The sequence below is a fragment of the Prionailurus viverrinus genome, unplaced genomic scaffold (genome assembly GCF_022837055.1).
Source record: "Prionailurus viverrinus isolate Anna unplaced genomic scaffold, UM_Priviv_1.0 scaffold_50, whole genome shotgun sequence".
Classification (NCBI taxonomy): domain Eukaryota; kingdom Metazoa; phylum Chordata; class Mammalia; order Carnivora; family Felidae; genus Prionailurus; species Prionailurus viverrinus.
In genome coordinates, this window is record NW_025927613.1 from 389644 (window position 1) to 409498 (window position 19855).

Below are 19855 nucleotides of genomic sequence, written 5' to 3' on the forward strand. Positions count from 1 at the left end.
CCCATGCCAGGATTAGTCCTCGTGCTGGCATGCTGGACCCGCAGGAGTTCAGGGAGGGGACCCACTAAGTATCCTGGAACAATGCAGTCAAAGGACAAGTGAGAGACAGTTGATGTAACAAGAAGCTTTATTTTTCTACCTTGTCAGACAGAGGTGATAATGCTATGAAGCACCCTGTGGGCTCCTGGAAAAGACATCTACAGAACCCTCTGGGGAGAGCTCACCACTTCCCCATCTCCATGAACAGATCATGTGCTCAGCCAGGAAAGGGAGATTAGGGGATGTTGGAAAAGTCTGCATCACCAGGAGCTTTCCCAGGCACTTTGGATTCTCATTCCCTCTAGGAGCACTTGTCTCAGCATCAGGATCCCAAGTCAGCAACCACCCACAGAGCCATGGCCACACCCAGAGCCCCCGGACTGCAGCGCACTGCCACCATCACAGGAGCTGGAGCTGTGGCGCCGGCATCCATGGGATCCGTGGCGCCTGCGGTGGCTCAGGCAGCAGTCACCCCCAGAGCTGGGGCCACAGCTGCCCCCGGAGCCTGGAGCACAGCTGGAGGAGGCTGGGGGCAAGCATTGTGCTGGGCTCTTCGGGGGGCACTTGGGCGATGGGGGGCACGTGGAAGGAGGCTGGCACTGCTGCTGGCTCTGCTGGCAAGACATCGCGGCAGGAGGTTGATCTGGAACAAATAAAAGAAACATTTTTTTTTTATGTGAACACAGAAGCTTCAGACAAAAGTCCCTTCCCTCTGGGTTTTGTCAAACACTTGTCCTCATGACCAAGCTGCTTCTTAAGCCAAGCTGTGTGGGACGGACATGGGGACACGGAGTGGACATGCACACTAAGACACCAGATGGGTCTGTGTGCACCCCTGACCACATACTCAGAACAAGAATGGAAGGAATCCTGAAGACCTGTGGCTTTGAGGGTTCACAGCCCCCTGACAGGTGCCTCAGTGGCTCTTTCCCTCACCACCACCCCCTCCCCCACTGCTGCCCCTGTCTGGGTCCCCTCCTGCTGGTTCTGATCACATCTGGGCTTGTCTTCCCAAAGCTCCCAGCTGAGGGGACACTCACCAGATACAGAGGAGGCAGGATGAAGCTGTTCCTGAGGATGCTGCGGGTGAGGAGCCCAAGGTAGGAGCACTTTTATCCTGTGGCTGGGTTTGTCATGCAGGCTGGAGCCATCTGCTGCTTTCACAACCCAGGGAGGGGACAGCCTGGCACACTCCTAGGACTGTCCTTGCATTCGTCACCTTCCTGTGACTTAGCAGGACATCTGATAAGGGAAACAGGAAATTTGCACACTGTCTACCTTCATGCCACCTGCATCATTCATTCAGCTCACATTTCTTAACACCGGGCTCTGCTCAAGGACTTTGCAGGAAACCAGGCAAACATGGATGAATATCACACTTGTCTGTTCTTGGGTAGCTCACAGTCTTTCAGGAGAGAGTGACAGAACTATTAATACATACACATTCGTAAATATGGAGTCAAACATCACATGCTAAATGCTGTAATGCAACTGTGCATAACATCTTCAGTCGTGAGGTCACTGTCTTTGGTGTCAGCCTTCCTTCACCCTGCACACAGCCCAGCACTCTGGTACATGCACAGAGAATTGCTTACTGTCTCCTGAGCTCCCAGAGTAAGATGAGGAGGTACAACAATGGAAGAATAGAGCTGAGACCCTGTCTGGGCTGACTGGGGCCTCAAAGAAGATTCATGGCACCCAGGGACTGAACTGGGATTCCTGGGAAAGAGAGCAGGAGGGCTGAGCTAATGTCCTAACATGGAGGACAAACCAGTGTTCAAATCTCTTGCAGAAATGAACACTTATTTTACATATTTTGTGACTCTCCAGAAGCAAGGACAGAGGCCTGTTTTGGCCAAATGGGGGAAATCATGAGTCCTTTGGGGCAACAGTTGAAAAGTAACCCCAACAATTTTTTTGTAAAGTTCCGAATTCAAAGCATTCAAAAACTATCATTGGATGTTTCTCTATTCTTGAAATACAAGTCACCTTCTGCTGGGTTTCCCTCAACTCCATCCCTACCTGGTTTAGGGTGGGGCCACTGAGAGGAATTTGTGAAACCCAGGAGTCACAGGGGTCCCTGCAAAGAGAGAGGTGGTAAAGCTGAGGATTGAGGGCAGATGTGGCTGATGGAAGGGACTAGAATGTTATGTTCATTAAGAGCATTGATTATAGAGTAGATATCCATGGCTTTGTTTCCTTGGGTTTTTAAAAGTAATGGCTGTCTTAAGGTAGAGCTGTTTAGGGAGGGAAAAGGCTACAATGTTATCAAGACAAAATGGACCATAGATTTTCAGAGTTGAAACAGAGATAGAAACAAGAAACTAACCTACATCTAATGAATGATGTGTCAGTAAATCACTCACTCTTGTGTGTTTCTGGGTTTCAGGTTTTAGGAGTAGTTCAGAGGAGGAGGTGACTCATCTAGGCTGGAGTAGTCAGGGAAAATTTAGCTGAAAGGTGAGTTATCATTGATAGAAGGTGAATAACAATTGATACCTGTGGTAGTGTTATTATCTACACTTGACATGATGCAACTGATGTGAATGACTAACATTTGTAGAAATTACATTTAAATCAGTTGTGTAGAATTGTCTCATTCATTTTATTATAACACTAGAGATTCTGGGATATAATTATGCATAAGAATAGACAGATGTTTTATATCACAGCTATAATTAAAAATAATAGCTGTGATATGGTGGCGCAGTCGGTTAAGCGTCCGACTTCAGCCAGGTCACGATCTCGCGGTCCGTGAGTTCGAGCCCCGCGTCAGGCTCTGGGCTGATGGCTCAGAGCCTGGAGCCTGTTTCCGATTCTGTGTCTCCCTCTCTCTCTGCCCCTCCCCCGTTCATGCTCTGTCTCTCTCTGTCCCGAAAATAAATAAACATTGAAAAAAAAATAGCTGTGATAACACATTATTAATAGTAAATGTGTCTGTTTACCTGCCACTGGAAGACCTGTGGTTGTGGCCACCCACTTTGAGATACTCAAACACAGCATAACAAGGAGCAAATGAGAGCACCTGCCCAGCACTGGTGCAGGTATGGTTTTTCACTGGGACTTTGGAAGGAGCGAAGGAGAGAAATCCAAAAAGGCATGAGGGCAGAGGCCTATGTGTGCACTAGTAGGCTCCCCATCATAGTGAATAATTCATCCCTTGTTCTTACTTGACAATTGCCTGTGGTATGGAAGCAACAAGTCGCCACATGAACTTTTTTCCACCAGCAAAGCCAGTATGTTTAAGCCTCGATATTTTTCCCAAGTTGAGGTCCTTCATTGTGTTAACCAAATGTACATCCCTGCCTCCCCAGTCCAAGAGTATGGGAAGCCAGCTAGACAGAGGGCTCCTTGTGCCTTATTCTACTGTGTTGCCAACAAATAAGGGGACTGTCTTTCTTATTCTCCTTTATGTCTCAGGACCTACAGTGGTTTCTGCACATAGGAAATAAACATTTTCTGAATCAATGAATTATTGACTATTGAGTCCTGGACTGGGTGTTGGGGGCAGTCTTCTGATGAAAACTGGGCATCTCTCTACCCATTGAGCTCTCAGCTGTTGGGGTCCTCTCTTAGGGGCAGCATTGTAAATTGCATAACTTCTGGCTTTTTTTTTTGTCCTGGTGTTGCAGGTCCAAACCTTATGGGTTTGTCCAACTCCTGTTTCTTCCCCCTCCTGAGTGGACTTATTGACTGCAGGAGTTCTTGGACACTTTGGCATTGAGAGCTTGAAACCAACAGTACTTATGGATGGCTTTATTTTTTCAAAGGCTGAGTCCTATTTTTCTGGTAGTTGGTGTGCTACTAGGAATGTGGGCCAAGCTCCCAGCCACTTCTGTACAAGTGCGATAGTTCTACCCAGATCTGTGTATTTTGTGATTCTGAGTCCACCAACCTCCCATCCTATGACTCTGATCTCTCAGTCAAGCCTATTCACCCTAAACACTTTTTTGGCATTTGTTACATTTATATTTTTAATTTACATCCAAGTTAGTTAGTATATAGTGCAACAATGAATTCAGGAGTAGATTCCTTAATGTCCCTTACCCATCCCCCCTCCCACAACCCCTCCAGAAACCCTCTGTTTGTTCTCTGTATTTAAGAGTCTTTTATGTTTTGTTCCCCTTCCTGTTTTTATATTGTTTTTGCTTCCTTCCCTTATGTTCATCTGTTTTGTATCTTAAAGTCCTCATATGAGTGAAGTCATATGATATTTGTCTTTCTCTGACTGACTAATTTCGCTTAGCATAATACCCTCTAGTTCCATCCACGTAGCTGCAAATGGCAAGATTTCATTCTTTTTGATTGCTGAGTAATACTCCATTGTATATGAGTATATACTCCACGTTGTATATGAGTGTGTTTACTCCACATCTTCTTTATCCATTCATCCATTGATGGACATTTGGGCTCTTTCCATACTTTGACTATTGTTGATAGTCTGCTATAAACATTGGGGTGCATGTGTCTCTTCGAAACAACATACCTGTATCCCTTGGATAAATACATAGTAATGCAATTTCTGGGTCCTAGGGTAGTCCTATTTTTAATTTTTTGAGGAACCTCCATACTGTTTTCCAGAGTGGCTGCACCAATTTGCATTCCCACCAGCATCGCAAAAGAGATCCTCTTTCTCTGCATCTTTGCCAACATCTGTTGTTGCCTGAGTTGTTAACGTTAGCCATTCTGACAAGTGTGAGGTGGTATCCATTGTGGTTTTGATCTGTGTTTCCCTGATGATGAATGATGAACATTTTCCATGTGTTGGTTGGCCATCTGGATGTCTTCTTTGGAGAAGTGTCTATTCATGTCTTTTGCCCATTTCTTCACTGGGTTATTTGTTTTTTCGGTGTTGAGTTTGATAAGTTCTTTATAAATTTTGGATACTAACCCTTAACCTGATATGTCGTTTACAAATATCTTCTCCCATTCCATCAGTTGCCGTTTAGTTTTGCTGATTGTTTCCTTTGCTGTGCAGAAGACTTTTATTTTGATGAGGTCCCAATAGTTCATTTTTGCTTTTGTTTCCCTTGCCTCCGGCGATGTGTTGACTAAGAAGTTGCTGCGGGCAAGGTGGAAGAGGTTTTTGCCTGCTTTCTCAAGGATTTTGATGGTTTCATGTCTTAGATTTAGGTTTTTCATCCATTTTGAGTTTATTTTTGTGTATGGTGTAAGAAAGTGGTCCAGGTTCATTCTTCTGCATGTCACTGTCCAGTTTTCCCAGCACCATTTGCTGAAGAGACTGTCTTTATTCCATTGGATATTCTTTCCTGCTTTGTCAAAGATTAGTTGGCCATACATTTGTGGGTCCATTTCTGGGTTCTCTATTCTGTTCCATTGATCTGAGTGTCTGTTTTTGTGCCACACCCTGTACATTTTTTGAGGCATACTTTCATCATGACACCATATTGTTTTGGTCCCATAGGGAAGCAGTACCCAGGAATTTCTAAGGTTTTGAGGGGCAAGTAGTTCATGGTGATAGATCCAGACATAGAAGCTGTGGTTCCCACCTTAGAAAATTATGCTGAGCTGGAGAGTGGATCACACCTGGTCAGAGTATGTGTCAACACAAACTCCTTGGGAACCCCTTATTAAAATTAAATCCTGAAGACTTTAGAAACTTTGAGTCCTTGGATATTAAAGTGAAAATAAATAGCCAGTTTGATATTTTATAAGAACAAAAAAACCTTTTTTTAAATTCAATGTACTCCCAAAGTGCTACACAGCATTACTGTTTTGCTCTCTATATCCTGCCCTGCACTGATTTCTCCCAAGATTTCAATTTTGATTTCATTCAGGTTCTGTGATGTTCCCTTGGCTTTTTCCAACCATTGGTTGGCTTTATCCAACCATTTGGATAGCTTGGTTGGAATGCTTTCTACTCCAGTATTTCAACAGTCTAAGAGAGTGAGACTAATCTCTCAGCAGGTGATCTCAACATAAGGGCAATTGAATTTCATATTAAAGTTCCAAGTATGGAAGAGTAAATTTTTTTTTTAAGTTTTACTGAAATTATAACACATGCCTGGGCTTTTGCTCTGCAGATCTAAAAAAAATTATAATAATAAAACAAAAATAAAAACCAAACACAAACAAGCCAACATAAATGCTAAGTGAAAAAAGTCATTGTTTCAAAGATCCCATGAAAAGTCTCTGGCGAAGACCAAATGGCAAGGAGGTCCAGAGCATGACCTCTGCAGCCCATCAGCTACACCACCTACTGGCTGTGTGCCCTCCGTCCTGGTACAAAACTGGATTCTTAGTTTCCCCATTTATAATCTGGCTCTTAAGAGCACCTACCTTATGGGTTGTTTAGAAAACTAAATGAGCTCATGTAAGTCAGTTAGGGGTTCCAAGCATATGACAGGCAATAGTAAGTTTCTCATCTAAGTCCCAGAATCACTTCTCACAACCCCTTACCCTTTTTCCTGTCTCCTAATCCACACTTTCACATTATCACACCTCCTAAGCTTTCATCTCCACCTCTCTCAAAACCATAACTTCTTAGATTCTTTCTAATTCTAATTCTCTCTCCCTCTTCTGTCATGTCAGCTTTCTCTGGGATGTTTACTGAGCAGATGGAGTTGGCTGTCCTGATGCCATTCCTTCCTCTCCCTAGCTCTTTAACCTACCCTGATGATTTTCAACCTTGGCATTTTGGCCCAGATAGTTCCCTGTGATGGGGTTGGGGACATTGTGAGGTGCTTCTGTGGCATGTGTAGCTGTAGCCTTGGCCTCCCCCACTGAATGCCAGTAGTCTGAGATGCTGCCACCTCGATATCTAGAAACAACCAAAACTGTCTCTCAATACTGACAAATGTCCCTAGAAGGAACAGATTCCCCCACATTGACAACTGCCTATCTGCCTATTTTCTGGTAACTGCCTACTATGCATTCTGTTTTTTTAATGGGGAGGCTAGAGACAGCACAGGAGTCAGGGAGCCCAATGTGAGGGGAACACCCATCCACCTCACCTTTTACTAATGGTTACAGGCTCAGTTGGACCCTCCTCTCACCCACTGCACCACACGACAGAATAAAAGACCCACAGCCTTCCATTTTCTCTAGTCTAGAGCTATGATTCACCACCCTCTGTACGGCAGCACTGGGCCTGAGGAGCAGACAGAGGGTGTACATCAGGTCACCTGGGGGGTAGAGTGGAATAACAAAGGAACCACCCAGGGTAACAGGAACAGAACATTTATTTTTTCATGACCTCAGGCACAGGTGCTGACAATCACTGACAGGTGCAGCAGGAAGGGGGCTGTGCCATCCTGGACCAAGCAAGGAGAGCTGGGACCCTCCCCAGGGATACCCCCAGTTCAGCCTCGGCAAGAGAGAATGGGGGGTGCAGGAAAGGCTGTGTACTCGTGGGATGGGAAGGATGGCTTTTTCTGGCCCTTTGGATTCCCATTTCCTCTAGGAGCTCTTGTCTCAGCATCAGGATCCCAAGTCAGCAACCACCCACAGAGCCACGGCCACACCCAGAGCCCCCGGACTGCAGCGCACTGCCACCATCACAGGAGCTGGAGCTGTGGCGCCGGCATCCATGGGATCCGTGGTGCCTGAGGTGGCCTAGGCAGCAGTCACCCCCGGAGCTGGGGCCACAGCTGCCCCCGGAGCCTGGAGCACAGCTGGAGGAGGCTGGGGGCAAGCACTGTGCTGGGCTCTTCGGGGGGCACTTGGGCGATGGGGGGCACGTGGAAGGAGGCTGGCACTGCTGCTGGCTCTGCTGGCAGGACATCGCGGCAGGAGGTTGATCTGGAACAAATAAAAGAAACATTTTTTTATGTGAACACAGAAGCTTCAGACAAAAGTCCCTTCCCTCTGGGTTTTGTCAAACACTTGTCCCCATGACCAAGCTGCTTCCTAAGCCAAGCTGTGTGAGACAGACATGGGGACACGGAGTGGACACGCACACTTAGACACCAGATGGGTCTGTGTGCACCCCTGACCACATACTCAGAACAAGAATGGAAGGAATCCTGAAGACCTGTGGCTTTGAGGGTTCACAGCCCCCTGACAGGTGCCTCAGTGGCTCTTTCCCTCACCACCACCCCCTCCCCCACTGCTGCCCCTGTCTGGGTCCCCTCCTGCTGGTTCTGATCACATCTGGGCTTGTCTTCCCAAAGCTCCCAGCTGAGGGGACACTCACCAGATACAGAGGAGGCAGGATGAGGCTGTTCCTGAGGATGCTGCGGGTGAGGAGCCCAAGGTAGGAGCACTTTTATCCTGTGGCTGGGTTTGTCATGCAGGCTGGAGCCATCTGCTGCTTTCACAACCAGGGGAGGGGACAGCCTGGCATGTTGGACTAGGCTTTCAGCCTTTTTCCTGGGCACTTGCACAATGTCCAATTAACAAGGTTCAGCCAGGAAGCTTGATGACTGCCCACATACATCCCCCTGGGAACTGCTGGGAACCTAACACTAGTCTTTCCTGCATTCCTTTCTGAACCCCTTCCTTCCTCCCTCCCTTCCTTCCTTCCTTCCTTCTACTCACATTACTTAGTTCAGATTCTGTCTCATGTACCCTCCTGGGAACAGGTATGGCTATGAAAGAATTTTCTTCTTGTATTCAGAAGTCTACCAAGACAGACACATAGATAGATGAAAAATTCATAACACAAATTCCAAGTAATAAAATGTAATTTAATCTGTTCAGTGTCTCCAGGCTGCCCCTGTGACCATAACCTTCTCAAGTAATCCACTACTACCTCTTGAGCCCTTGGCTTTGAGATATGGGCAAGGGTGGGGGACTGGTGTTACAGCCTTCCCTGGGGAGCCCTCAGAAGACCTCATGGTACCCAGGGGGCAGCAGAGAATTTCACAAATGAAAGGAGCAGAGCCAAGTTAGGTGTTGATGCACAAATAAATAAATTGTTCAGAACCGAAAATGTTTACTTTCTTTTAGTGAAGTCATCTAAACTCAAAACTTCTCACATATTTGAATATATTAGTCAAGAAAAGGTAATTAGGACTACACAAACTGTAATTATATATGATGCAAATAATTCTTACTATTATATTAGATAGATTATATTAGATAGATATTATATCACGGATTTATATTTTCTACTGAGAAAAATGTTCATGGCCTTTTGTGAACTGGTAAAAAGCAGTACACACAGTTAATTAAATGGTATTTCCAATGCAGTCTTTTGTATAGGGGATGTGTCTTATTTAAACTTACAGGACTGGTTTCTTGCCTTTAGAGTATTTCATTTTCCTCACTTCACTGTAAAACTTACCCACACTGAAGCAGGATCCCAGGAGTTGTTTCAACTCCCCACAGAGGAAGAACTGGCAAGGGGCCTTTGGAGTGTTAACTCAGGGTGGGGTGGGGGTGAGGGTGGGGCAGAATTGCACCCTCCTGACATTCTCTTGTCTTCCGGAGAGGCTCTGGACCCCCTGAGGCCAGGCTTTCAGCCTCATCCTCAATTCTGCTCAGAGGCCACCTCCCTCACTCCATGGGAACACGCAACTAGATACTGGATTGGAAAGAGCAAAATATGAGGGCGAAAAGAGGCATCATTTTCGTGAGGTCTCCACTGACGTTGCACAGAGAGGGGATAGAAAGTCATTTCCATTTTCATCAGCTTTGCTGGGCAGGTGACCCTTAGATAATGCCACAAAAATAAGGCTACTCTCCCTCCTGGTGCACCTGGGGGGTCCTAGCTACAACTGGTGTCCTAGTGTAACTACTCAGTGGAGTCCGGGTTTGGCCAATAATATCAAAGATTGGCCTAATGGAAGCAATGCTGACATCACACTTGGAGCCTCCTGAATATGCAGCCTGACCTTGGGGTGTGGCCAGGAGAGGGACATCACCCACTGTGTTTTTTCTCACCGACCTGATACTCCTAGTGCTAGCCCTCACCGCTTTATCTCATTCAGTCATGAATTCCCCAGTTCCTACGTTTGATATACCTTGAATGAGCATGAGCTGTGGGTCAGTCACTGTGTGCCACACAGGGCATGCAGACAGAGGAGCGAGAACAGCCTGTCCTCACACGATGGGCAATCCAGCAGAGAGGAGGAAGACAGATGGTGAATTACAGATGTAGTGTCCATTAAGGAGAAATTGCAGGTGCTGGGGGCATGTAAAGGGAAGGCCTAATCTAGTCCGGGGGTTCAGATCTCTGCAAAAAATGGATAGTTTAGCTTTAGCCAGGGGTTCAACAGAAGCAAGTACAAAGGCTCTTTTTGGTCTACATGGTTTTAATCTTGAGTCATTAGGCAATAAGGGTTGGAGGGTCACATCTGTCTTCATGGTAGAGTAAGTTGCAAAGTTTCTGAGTGGCTCTGAGCAGGGAGATTTTCCCCTCTTCCCTGGAAATGCAAGTGGACTTCTATGTGGCTTCCTCTGGGCCCATCCTTGGTTTTCCTTGTCTTAGGGAAGAGGCTGTTTTAGTCCTGGAGTTGCTGCTCACTGATCTGAGGTCCACATCAATGAGGAAGAGGAGCTCCCTCTTCACAAGCCGTCACATGTCTCCCAGAGCAGCTGTTCCACAGGCCTGCAGAGCAAGCAATGTCCTTAATGGCAGCAGCACAGCAATGAGGCCACCACCAGGTGGCTCCTTCCTGGCCCAGAGGATAGTTCCCTGAGGGTCAGTGCTGACAGCAGCCCATCCCCAAGAGCCCAGCACCCTGGGGCATGGAGCTATCAGAAGGAACCCTGCTTATTTCTGCTGCATTGTCTCTTAACTGCACTCAGAAGAGGTAAACCTTGGTTCATCAAGAATAAGAAATGAAGCAAACACAAAACTCTTCTCCCTCATCTCAAGGACAGGACCACGAAAGGACAGAACTCTGTGAAGCCTCTTCCCAGGACAAATGGCTCAGAATCTCTCAGAAAAATGGGGTGAGGCAGTGTGAAAAACTATCACCTAATCTTCTAATTTGAGGATATTTGATCCTGGCTTATTCACGTACCAACTTAGATGGGGTATAGCATTTATGGCATGGAAAGTATCTCCTCACAACCACTGAACACATTCCATATGGATCCAGGTTCTAACGTGATGCCATTTTGTGACTTTTCTTGGTATGAGAATTTCAACGCAAGCCCCAACCCTGAAACCACAGCACCTCAATACTCACAACTCCTAAAGAGATCCTGAAAGAGTCCCAGATGTCTTCCACATGTATTAAGACATTATAGAAGGGGGCGCCTGGGTGGCACAGTCGGTTAAGCGTCCGACTTCAGCCAGGTCACGATCTCACGGTCCGTGAGTTCGAGCCCCGCGTCGGGCTCTGGGCCGATGGCTCAGAGCCTGGAGCCTGTTTCCGATTCTGTGTCTCCCTCTCTCTCTGCCCCTCCCCTGTTCATGCTCTGTCTCTCTCTGTCCCAAAAATAAATAAACGTTGAAAAAAAAATTAAAAAAAAAAAGACATTATAGAGGAAGCCCTGCCATTAACACCATCATGTGGAAGTAGAAAGCTAAGAATTTTATGGAAAATGTCAGAATAGAGGATGCTTTTCCTAGCAGAAGAGTGGGGAGGGGTGGCTCCTTAACTCCTCTGGGCAGGGTGGACTTTGAGGATGTGGGCAGGGTCACGACAGAAGGAGCCAGGTGCACTGTGTGGTAATGAGAGCTGTGTGGTGACATAGGTGCCTCTATGACCATGTGACACATCCCTTTGGAGGTTCCAAGAAATTACATGGAGCCACTTAATGACTATTTAGACAGCAGGTTATTTCCAGCTACTGTGATTTGAGCAAATATATTTATTGTGATCTCATCTTGAACTCACAGGCTGAAAAAAGCTTATGTTTAGGTTGCACGTTACATGAGCCATTCATAACTTGTAAAATTATGCCTCTTTTGTAAATGTAAAAAATTTTAGATGAGCCAGAAATTTTACAGAGTCTTGGAGTAGTTGAGATACTACTACATTCACATCAGACTAAAGAGAAAATAAAAACATATAATCATCTCAATAGATGCATAAAAACATTTGAAAATATCCATTACAATTCATGATTAAAAAGAAAACTCTCAGAAAGGGGAACCTGGGTGGCTCAGTTGGTTAATCATCTGACTCTGGATTTTGGCTCAGGTCAGGTCTCATGGTTCATGAGCTCGAGCCCCGAGTAGGGCTCTGCACTGGCAGTGCAGAGCCTGCTTGTGATTCTCTGTCTCTCCCTCTCTGCCCCTCCCCTGCTCATGCTCTCTCAGTCTCTCAAAATTAATAAATAAGCTTTAAAAAAAGCCTTCAGAAAGCAAATAAACCTAATAAAGAGCTCCTCAACCTAATAAAGGAGCATCCTCAACCTCATGAAGAGCTCTACCCCTAATACAATACTTAAGAGAATGAATGCTTTCCTCCTAAGATCAGGAGTAAGGCAAGGGTAGAAAGTTATGGAAAAGAACACAGGTCCAAAAGTAGACCCATAATACATGATTAATTTATTTTGAGCAAAGGTACTGTCAATGAAAACTGAACAAATCTTTTTGTTAATAGCGCTTTATTTTATTTCATTTTTAAAGTAGGCTGCATGTCCAACTTGAACTCATGACCCTGAGATCAAGAGCCCCACACTCTACCAACTGAGCCAGCCAGGCACCCCTAAACAAACCTTTTAGAATTTTTTTTAAAAAAGGAAGAGTTTTATTCAAGTCTAGGTGAGAACAGCTGACCAGGATACACAATCTTCACAAAGAATAGAGTGCTCCTGAGAAGTGTTTAACAAGGGGTTACATATGTTTTTTGTTACATCAAGAGTTACTAACCATCATGATGAAGGAAATTTCAGAAAATTACAAACTTTATCTTAAGCTTTTAGTATGTGCAAGATTGCAGGCTTTGGAGGTATGGGAATTGAATTTAAAGACACTTTTACTCTTTAGTTTGAAATGTGTGCTTTAAGGTTATTTGTTAAAAAAGCAGATGCACAATGTGTGCTGGGGGCAGAAACAGAGTCCATGCTCTGAAGTTTGGTGAAGTCATTCTGACCTTGGTAAAGGTATAGCTTCCCAGGGAGCTGAGGATCAGGGCCCACAAACATTAAAAGTTGAAAATTTCTGGGGTGCCTGGGTGACTCAGTCGGTTAAGCGTCCAACTTCATCTCAGGTCATGATCTCACGGTTCATGTGTTCGAGCCCCACGTCGGGTTCTGTGCTGACAGCTCAGAGCCTGGAGCCTGCTTTGGATTCTGTGTCTCCCTCTCTCTCTGTCCCTCCCCCACTCATGCTCTGTCTCTCTCTTTCTCTCAAAAATAAAAAAACATTAAAAAAACAAAAAATAAAAGTTAGAAATTTATCAGTACAAAGGCATCTGAATGGAAGGACAGTCATTCCAACGAATGGTGCTGAAACAGTTGGACAACCATATTAAAAAAATAAATTATATCTCATATGTAAAAAATTATTATATATAAAAATTAACTCCACATTAATAACGGATCAAAGGGTAAAACAAAACATTATAAAACTTCTAGAGTAAAGCATAAGAAAAAATCTTTGTGACTTGAGTTACACAAAAAAATTTTTAGAAATGGCAATAAAAGGGTGATTCAAAAGAAAACCTTCATAAACTCAACATTGTCAAAATTTTAAAACCCTGCTTTTCATCCTTTTTATGGGTGAGTAATATTCCACTACATATATATATATATGTGTGTGTGTGTGTGTGTGTGTGTATGTATATATATGCATATATATAATACCACAACTTCATTATCTATTCATCAATCCATGGACACTTGGGCTCTTTCCATAATTTGGGTATTGTTGATAATGCTGCTATAAACTTGTATGGAAATGTTCAGTAGTGATTGAAGCTAATATTACACTGTATGTTAACTAACTGAAATTTTAATAAAAATTAGAAAAGGAAGGGCCTTATAAATAATGCTCTCTTCAGATGACAAAATAAACAATAAAACAAAAAACAAAGCAAGCAAAAAACTGCTTTTCAAAAGACACTGTTAAGAAAAGGTAAAGAAAATTCACAGACTTGGAAAAAACATCTATAAAATACATATGCAATGAAGGACTTATGGCTAGAATATATGTTAAAATGCTCCAAAAATAGGGACTCCTGACTCAGTCAGTGGAGCATCTGACTCTTGATTTCAGCTCAAGTCATGATCTCAGACTCATGGGATCAAGTCCCACCCACATCAGGCTCTGTGCTGAGCATGAAGCCTGCTTAAGATTCTCCTTCTTTCTCTCCCTCTGTCTCTCTACCCCACTTGTGCTCTCTTTCTCTCTCTAAAATATAAATACATACATACATACATAAAATGCTCAAAAAAAATAATAAGAAAATAGACAACCTGGTTAAAAAAATGGGTGAAAGATCTGAACAGACATTCCAAGAAGATATATGGATGGCAAATAAATACATGAAAAGACCCTTAACATTATTAGTCATTAGGGAAATAAATATTAAAAGCAAAATGAGATACCACTCTACATACATTAGAATGGCTAAAATAAAAAAAATAAATAACTGATAATACCAAGTACTATCAAATATGTGGAGCACTTAGTTCACTCAATCATTGCTGGTAGGAATACAAAATTGTACAACCACTTTGGAAAATAGTTTGCCAGTTTCTTAAAAAATGAAACATACCCTTATAATTTTCCCCAGAAACCCTATTCTTAGATATTTAACCATGAGAAATAAATTTTATATTTACAGAAAAACTTGTAAGTCAGTATTTATGGTGACTTTATTAAGAATTTCCCTGAACTGGTAGCAACCCCAGTGTCCTTCAACTGGAAAATAGATTAAAAAATAATCTGTACATTTGGGGCACCCGGGTGGCTCAGTCAGTTAAGCATCTGCCTTTGGCTCAGCTCATGATTTCATGGTTCATGAGTTTGAGCCCCATGTTGGGCTCTGTGCTGACAGCTCAGAGCCTGGAGCCTGCTTCAGATTCTGTGTTTCCCTCTCTCTCTCTGCCCCTCCCCTGTGCATTTTCTCTCTCTCTCTCTCTCTCTCTCTCTCTCAAAAATAAATAAACATAAGAACATAATAATAATAACAAGATACATTTACACAATATAAAGCTACTTAACAAAGAAAAAGGAATGAAGTACTATTACATAAAACAATACAGATGAATTTCAAATGCACTATTCTAGGTGAAAGAAGCTAGGCTTTAAATGCTACATATCATGTAATTGTAATTACACAGCATTGTGAAAAAGGCAAAACTATAAGGACTGAAAGCAGATCAGTGGTTGCCAAGGACTGCATGGAGGAGGGGTTCACTATATAGGGTCACAAGGGGATGTTTTGGGGTGATGAAACTTTTCGTTGCTTTTTTACATGGCTGTATGTGTTAGTCAAAGCTCACAGAATTGTGTACCTAAATGGATGATTTTTTCTCTGTGTAAAATAAATACCTCAAAAAATCTGACTTAAAAATAGAGAAAAAAATTTTAATATTTTTGAGGAATACATGTAAATATGATAAAAATATGTCAGAAGGGAAGCAAAGAATAGTAAATACAAGACTCAGAATGGTGATTACGTCCTCATTTTCATGTGGGGAATGGATTTTGGCATTTTTGCTATTTAAACAATGGTAGGATAGATAGATGATAGATAGATAGATAGATAGATAGACAAATTCATTAAGAGAACCTTGCATGGACTGATGATGAACATATATTACAAACCAAGATGTCAATCCATATCTGTGCACCTGAGATCTGATAATAACAGAGCTAAGTGAAACTCCAGGAGTAAATATCTTCCCAGAATACTACTTTTGGGCTTACTCATCTCATCTTCCTCTTTCACAGCAGCAGTCATTAATTGCCATGGAAAAGGGCTGATCCTTGTTTGTTTCTTTGTTTATTCTGTTATTACTAATATGTCTGTCTTAGGAAGCTTATCCTGGAGCTGGGCCTCAGATAAAGTACTTCCTGCTCCAGAGCTAACACACAGGTTATTAGGTCATAAAATCCTCTCATAAAACCAGGTGAGTGTCTTCTCCATGTGTGACCCCAGGTTCCTTACAATGTCAGGGCTGCTAAGACATCCTCATACTGCAGCTCAATGCAGCCTCCCAGGCTCTGGGCTGTGGGCTCAAGTGTTCTGTGAGTTTGGACTGAAGACTCTGTTCTGAGAAGGAAAGTGTGGACCCTGAGGTGGGCAGTTTCCAGATTAAGTAGCTCATCTGGAGAAAGGAAAGGAGGGATATCTGAGGATATGGAAACAAGGCACTAAGGCAGGGATTCAGGCATGGGACTGGAAAGAAGCCATCTTCAAGTCCATTCTTGAGGAACAGAAGCACTTTGCTGACAAGTTTTAGAGTGGCTTGGGTCACATTGATTGGGGACACCTGTTATACCAAAAGTGCGGCCCCATAGCAACTCAATTTCCACATCGCTGGGATTAAGCATAGCCTCTGTGCAAATTTCTGGAGAACCACACGACATGGAAAATACTAATTCCCTCTGCAGCTGGTCTGGAACCCTGAGAGAGTTCCACTTCAGTTTACCCTGTAACACCTACATTTAGCCTTAGGGTTCAGTTATCACAAATGTAAATACTTTGTTGTTTGTTGTCCTAACTGTATGCTTGTGTGAAATCATACCCAGAGATAAACTGGGATCTCCTTTGAAGCAGAGAGGACAGCAATTGTGCCCTGCTTTCCCCTCCCCACTGCCAGCACCCAGCTCTGTACCCCAGGACCGTCCAGGCTCCCACATGGATCTTCAAAGAACTTTAGGAATCACTGATTCAGAATGAGTAAGTTGTGGATTGGAGAGAAAAAGAAAACTATAGCCTATGAATTTAGTATCTACAAATGGGTATTTAAGCCAACAACAAATCAAAATGTAATATATTACATTTGCTATAATGAAGTTTTATTTAATTTAATTAAATTTAAATATGTGAATGTTGAAGTCTCAATGATAATTTTATTTTTGTTATATATAATGTATATTATCCATTTTATTATCATATTTGAGATAAAATTTGTTGAGGAATATATGTGTAATATCACAATTAAATCAAATGGAACAATAAGGGCACCTGGGTGATTCAGTCAATTGCGCATCCAGCTCAGGTCATGATCCCAGGGTCATGGGATTGAGCCCCATGTCGGGCTCTGCACTGAGCATGGAACCTGCTTGAGATATTCTCCCTCTCCCTCTCTCTCTTTCTCCCTCTCTCTCGGCTCCTCTCCCCTGCTCGGTGCTCTCTTTTTCTCTACAAATAAAACGAATCTTTAAAAAATGGAAAGATAGTATTCAGTTTACATAAAGCTTAGCCATTATGAGGTTTATGCTATCAAGCAAGGCCCACATACCACCTCCACCACCATCAACCTCACAATTACCAATCATGTTTGCAAAATGATTCATTATCATCATTTGCATAGTTTTTCCTTAGTTCCTCCAAGCACATGGGCCACTATCTTCTATCACCTTCTACAGTGTTAGAATCAATAGTATATATCCCACAGTCTGAGAGATGTGGACACATGGAACAACAATGAAGAGGTGGATCTATTCTTTACTTCTCCTCCTCCCCCTCCTCCTCCTACTTCTCGTCCTCCCCATTTCCCTCTTCCCCCTTCTTCCTAATAATATCAGTTGTGAATCTTGTCCCATCAAAAGTCGTTGGTCCCTTCTCCACTCTAACTTTTATGCTGTTCTCCCTACTACCATATGGGAACCAGGAGGTCCCCCTAGGAACCTTTCTCTCTTAGACATGAACTGGCTCCCAACCTCCATATCTTACCCTACCCATCACACCCTCACAGGACAATGACCTTGTTCAGCTGTCACCTCCAGAAAACATCACCCTTCTGGTGCAATGGGAGACTGACCTCCAAAACCTGGGATCTTAGGCTTGAGGTCTTAAGAAACACTTCTGTTTAGCATTTGTGTTATCAGATGCAATATATTTGCTTTTCCATGTGATTGTCCACGATCTGTGATTACTTAAGGGAAGAAATGTGTATTATCTCTCTGTATTATTAGTGTTGCATGTACTAAAAAGGGACAGAGCCTATGCCAAAGCATGGAAGTGAAGGACTGAATAAGGGCACAGCAGCTGGTCCAAAGCAGACTAAAGTGGGAAGTAATTTGGTAGTCACAGGACATCCTGGTTCTACCTTAGAAGAATTTTAGGGTCATTCCCAGGAAGACACTAGAGGTAGACAACTAGGAACCATGCCAGGCTGTCCCCTCCCCTGGTTGTGAAAGCAGCAGAGGGCTCCGGCCTGCATGACATCCTCAGAAACAGCCTCATCCTGCCTCCTCTGTATCTGGTGAGTGTCCCCTCAGCTGGGAGCTTTGGGAAGACAAGCCCAGATGTGATCAAAACCAGCAGGAGGGGACCCAGACAGGGGCAGCAGTGGGGGAGGGGGTGGTGGTGAGGGAAAGAGCCACTGAGGCACCTGTCAGGGGGCTGTGAACCCTCAAAGCCACAGGTCTTCAGGATTCCTTCCATTCTTGTTCTGAGTATGTGGTCAGGGGTGCACATAGACCCATCTGGTGTCTTAGTGTGCATGTCCACTCCGTGTCCCCATGTCCGTCCCACACAGCTTGGCTTAGGAAGCAGCTTGGTCATGAGGACAAGTGTTTGACAAAACCCAAAGGGAAGGGACTTTTGTCTGAAGCTTCTGTGTTCACATAAAAAAAAAAAATGTTTCTTTTATTTGTTCCAGATCAACCTCCTGCCGCGATGTCCTGCCAGCAGAGCCAGCAGCAGTGCCAGCCTCCTTCCACGTGCCCCCCATCGCCCAAGTGCCCCCCGAAGAGCCCAGCACAGTGCTTGCCCCCAGCCTCCTCCAGCTGTGCTCCAGGCTCCGGGGGCAGCTGTGACCCCAGCTCCGGGGGGTGGGGGACTGCTGCCTGAGCCACCGTGGGTGCCACGGATCCCATGGATGCCGGCGCCACAGCTCTGACTCCTGTGATGGTGGGTGGGCTGCAGTCCGGGGGCTCTGGGTGTGGCCATGGCTCTGTGGGTGTTTGCTGACTTGGGATCCTGATGCTGAGACAAGAGCTCCTAGAGGAAATGGGAATCCAAAAGGCCAGAAAAAGCCATCCTTCCCACCCCATGAGGACACAGCCTTTCCTGCACCCCCCATTTTCTCTTGCTCAGGCTGAGCTGGGGTTGTCCCTGGGGAGGGTCCCAGCTCTCCCTGCCTGGTCCAGGATGGCATAGCCCCCTCCCTGCTGCACCTGCCAGTGATTGTCAGCACCTGTGCCTGAGGTCATGAAAAAATAAATGTTCTGTTCCTCTTACCCTGGGTGATTCCTGTGTCATTCCACTCTGCCCCTACCCTCAGTTCTTTTGCCTACACTACCCAGCTCTGTGGACAGAATCTTCACTCTGGATCAGGAATAAGAGCAGATAAGCTCTCCGCCCCACACTTAGAAGGGAAGTGGAGAGGTTTTAGGCCTGATGGAGACAGAGGATGAGGGGTGTATTTATTTGAAGCCCCGCAACTCTCAGTAAAGGGACAGATTTTTCCTGTGAAATCTGAGTGTCGATCCAATCTGGAAATTGCTATTGTGTGATAAGATACTTGTATTTATTTTGATAAACTATTTCTGTGTCCTAATTAAGAAACAAGGAATCGGGAGGCAAATGAACAAAATACGCAGAGGAAGAGCTGAATGAAAAGATGGAGGAAGGAGACAGAAGCCTCCAGAAGGAAAGTTAAACTAAAGGGTCTGTGAAGTGCAAGAAGAGAGATGGAAAAGAGAGAAGTGTTTTTTATTTTTTTTATTTTTTATTTTTTAAAAATTTTTTTTTTCAACGTTTATTTATTTTTGGGACAGAGAGAGACAGAGCATGAACGGGGGAGGGGCAGAGAGAGAGGGAGACACAGA

The 19855-nt window shown here is 44.2% G+C and overlaps 2 protein-coding genes and 1 pseudogene across 2 annotated transcripts; 1 reads left to right on the top strand and 2 right to left on the bottom strand.

Moving 5' to 3' along the window:
* Positions 1-374: 374 nt before the first annotated feature.
* On the bottom strand, positions 375-665 carry LOC125159437 (late cornified envelope protein 3D-like). The gene has a single exon (XM_047847780.1). It carries the CDS (start codon positions 663-665, stop codon positions 375-377), a length of 291 nt encoding a protein of 96 aa, XP_047703736.1.
* Positions 666-7492: 6827 nt separating this feature from the next.
* Positions 7493-7783, bottom strand: LOC125159453 (late cornified envelope protein 3D-like). Its single transcript, XM_047847794.1, has one exon. The coding sequence runs from the start codon at positions 7781-7783 to the stop codon at positions 7493-7495; it is 291 nt and encodes a 96-aa protein (XP_047703750.1).
* Positions 7784-18701: 10918 nt separating this feature from the next.
* Positions 18702-18995, top strand: LOC125159451 (late cornified envelope protein 3A-like; annotated as a pseudogene).
* Positions 18996-19855: the final 860 nt, after the last annotated feature.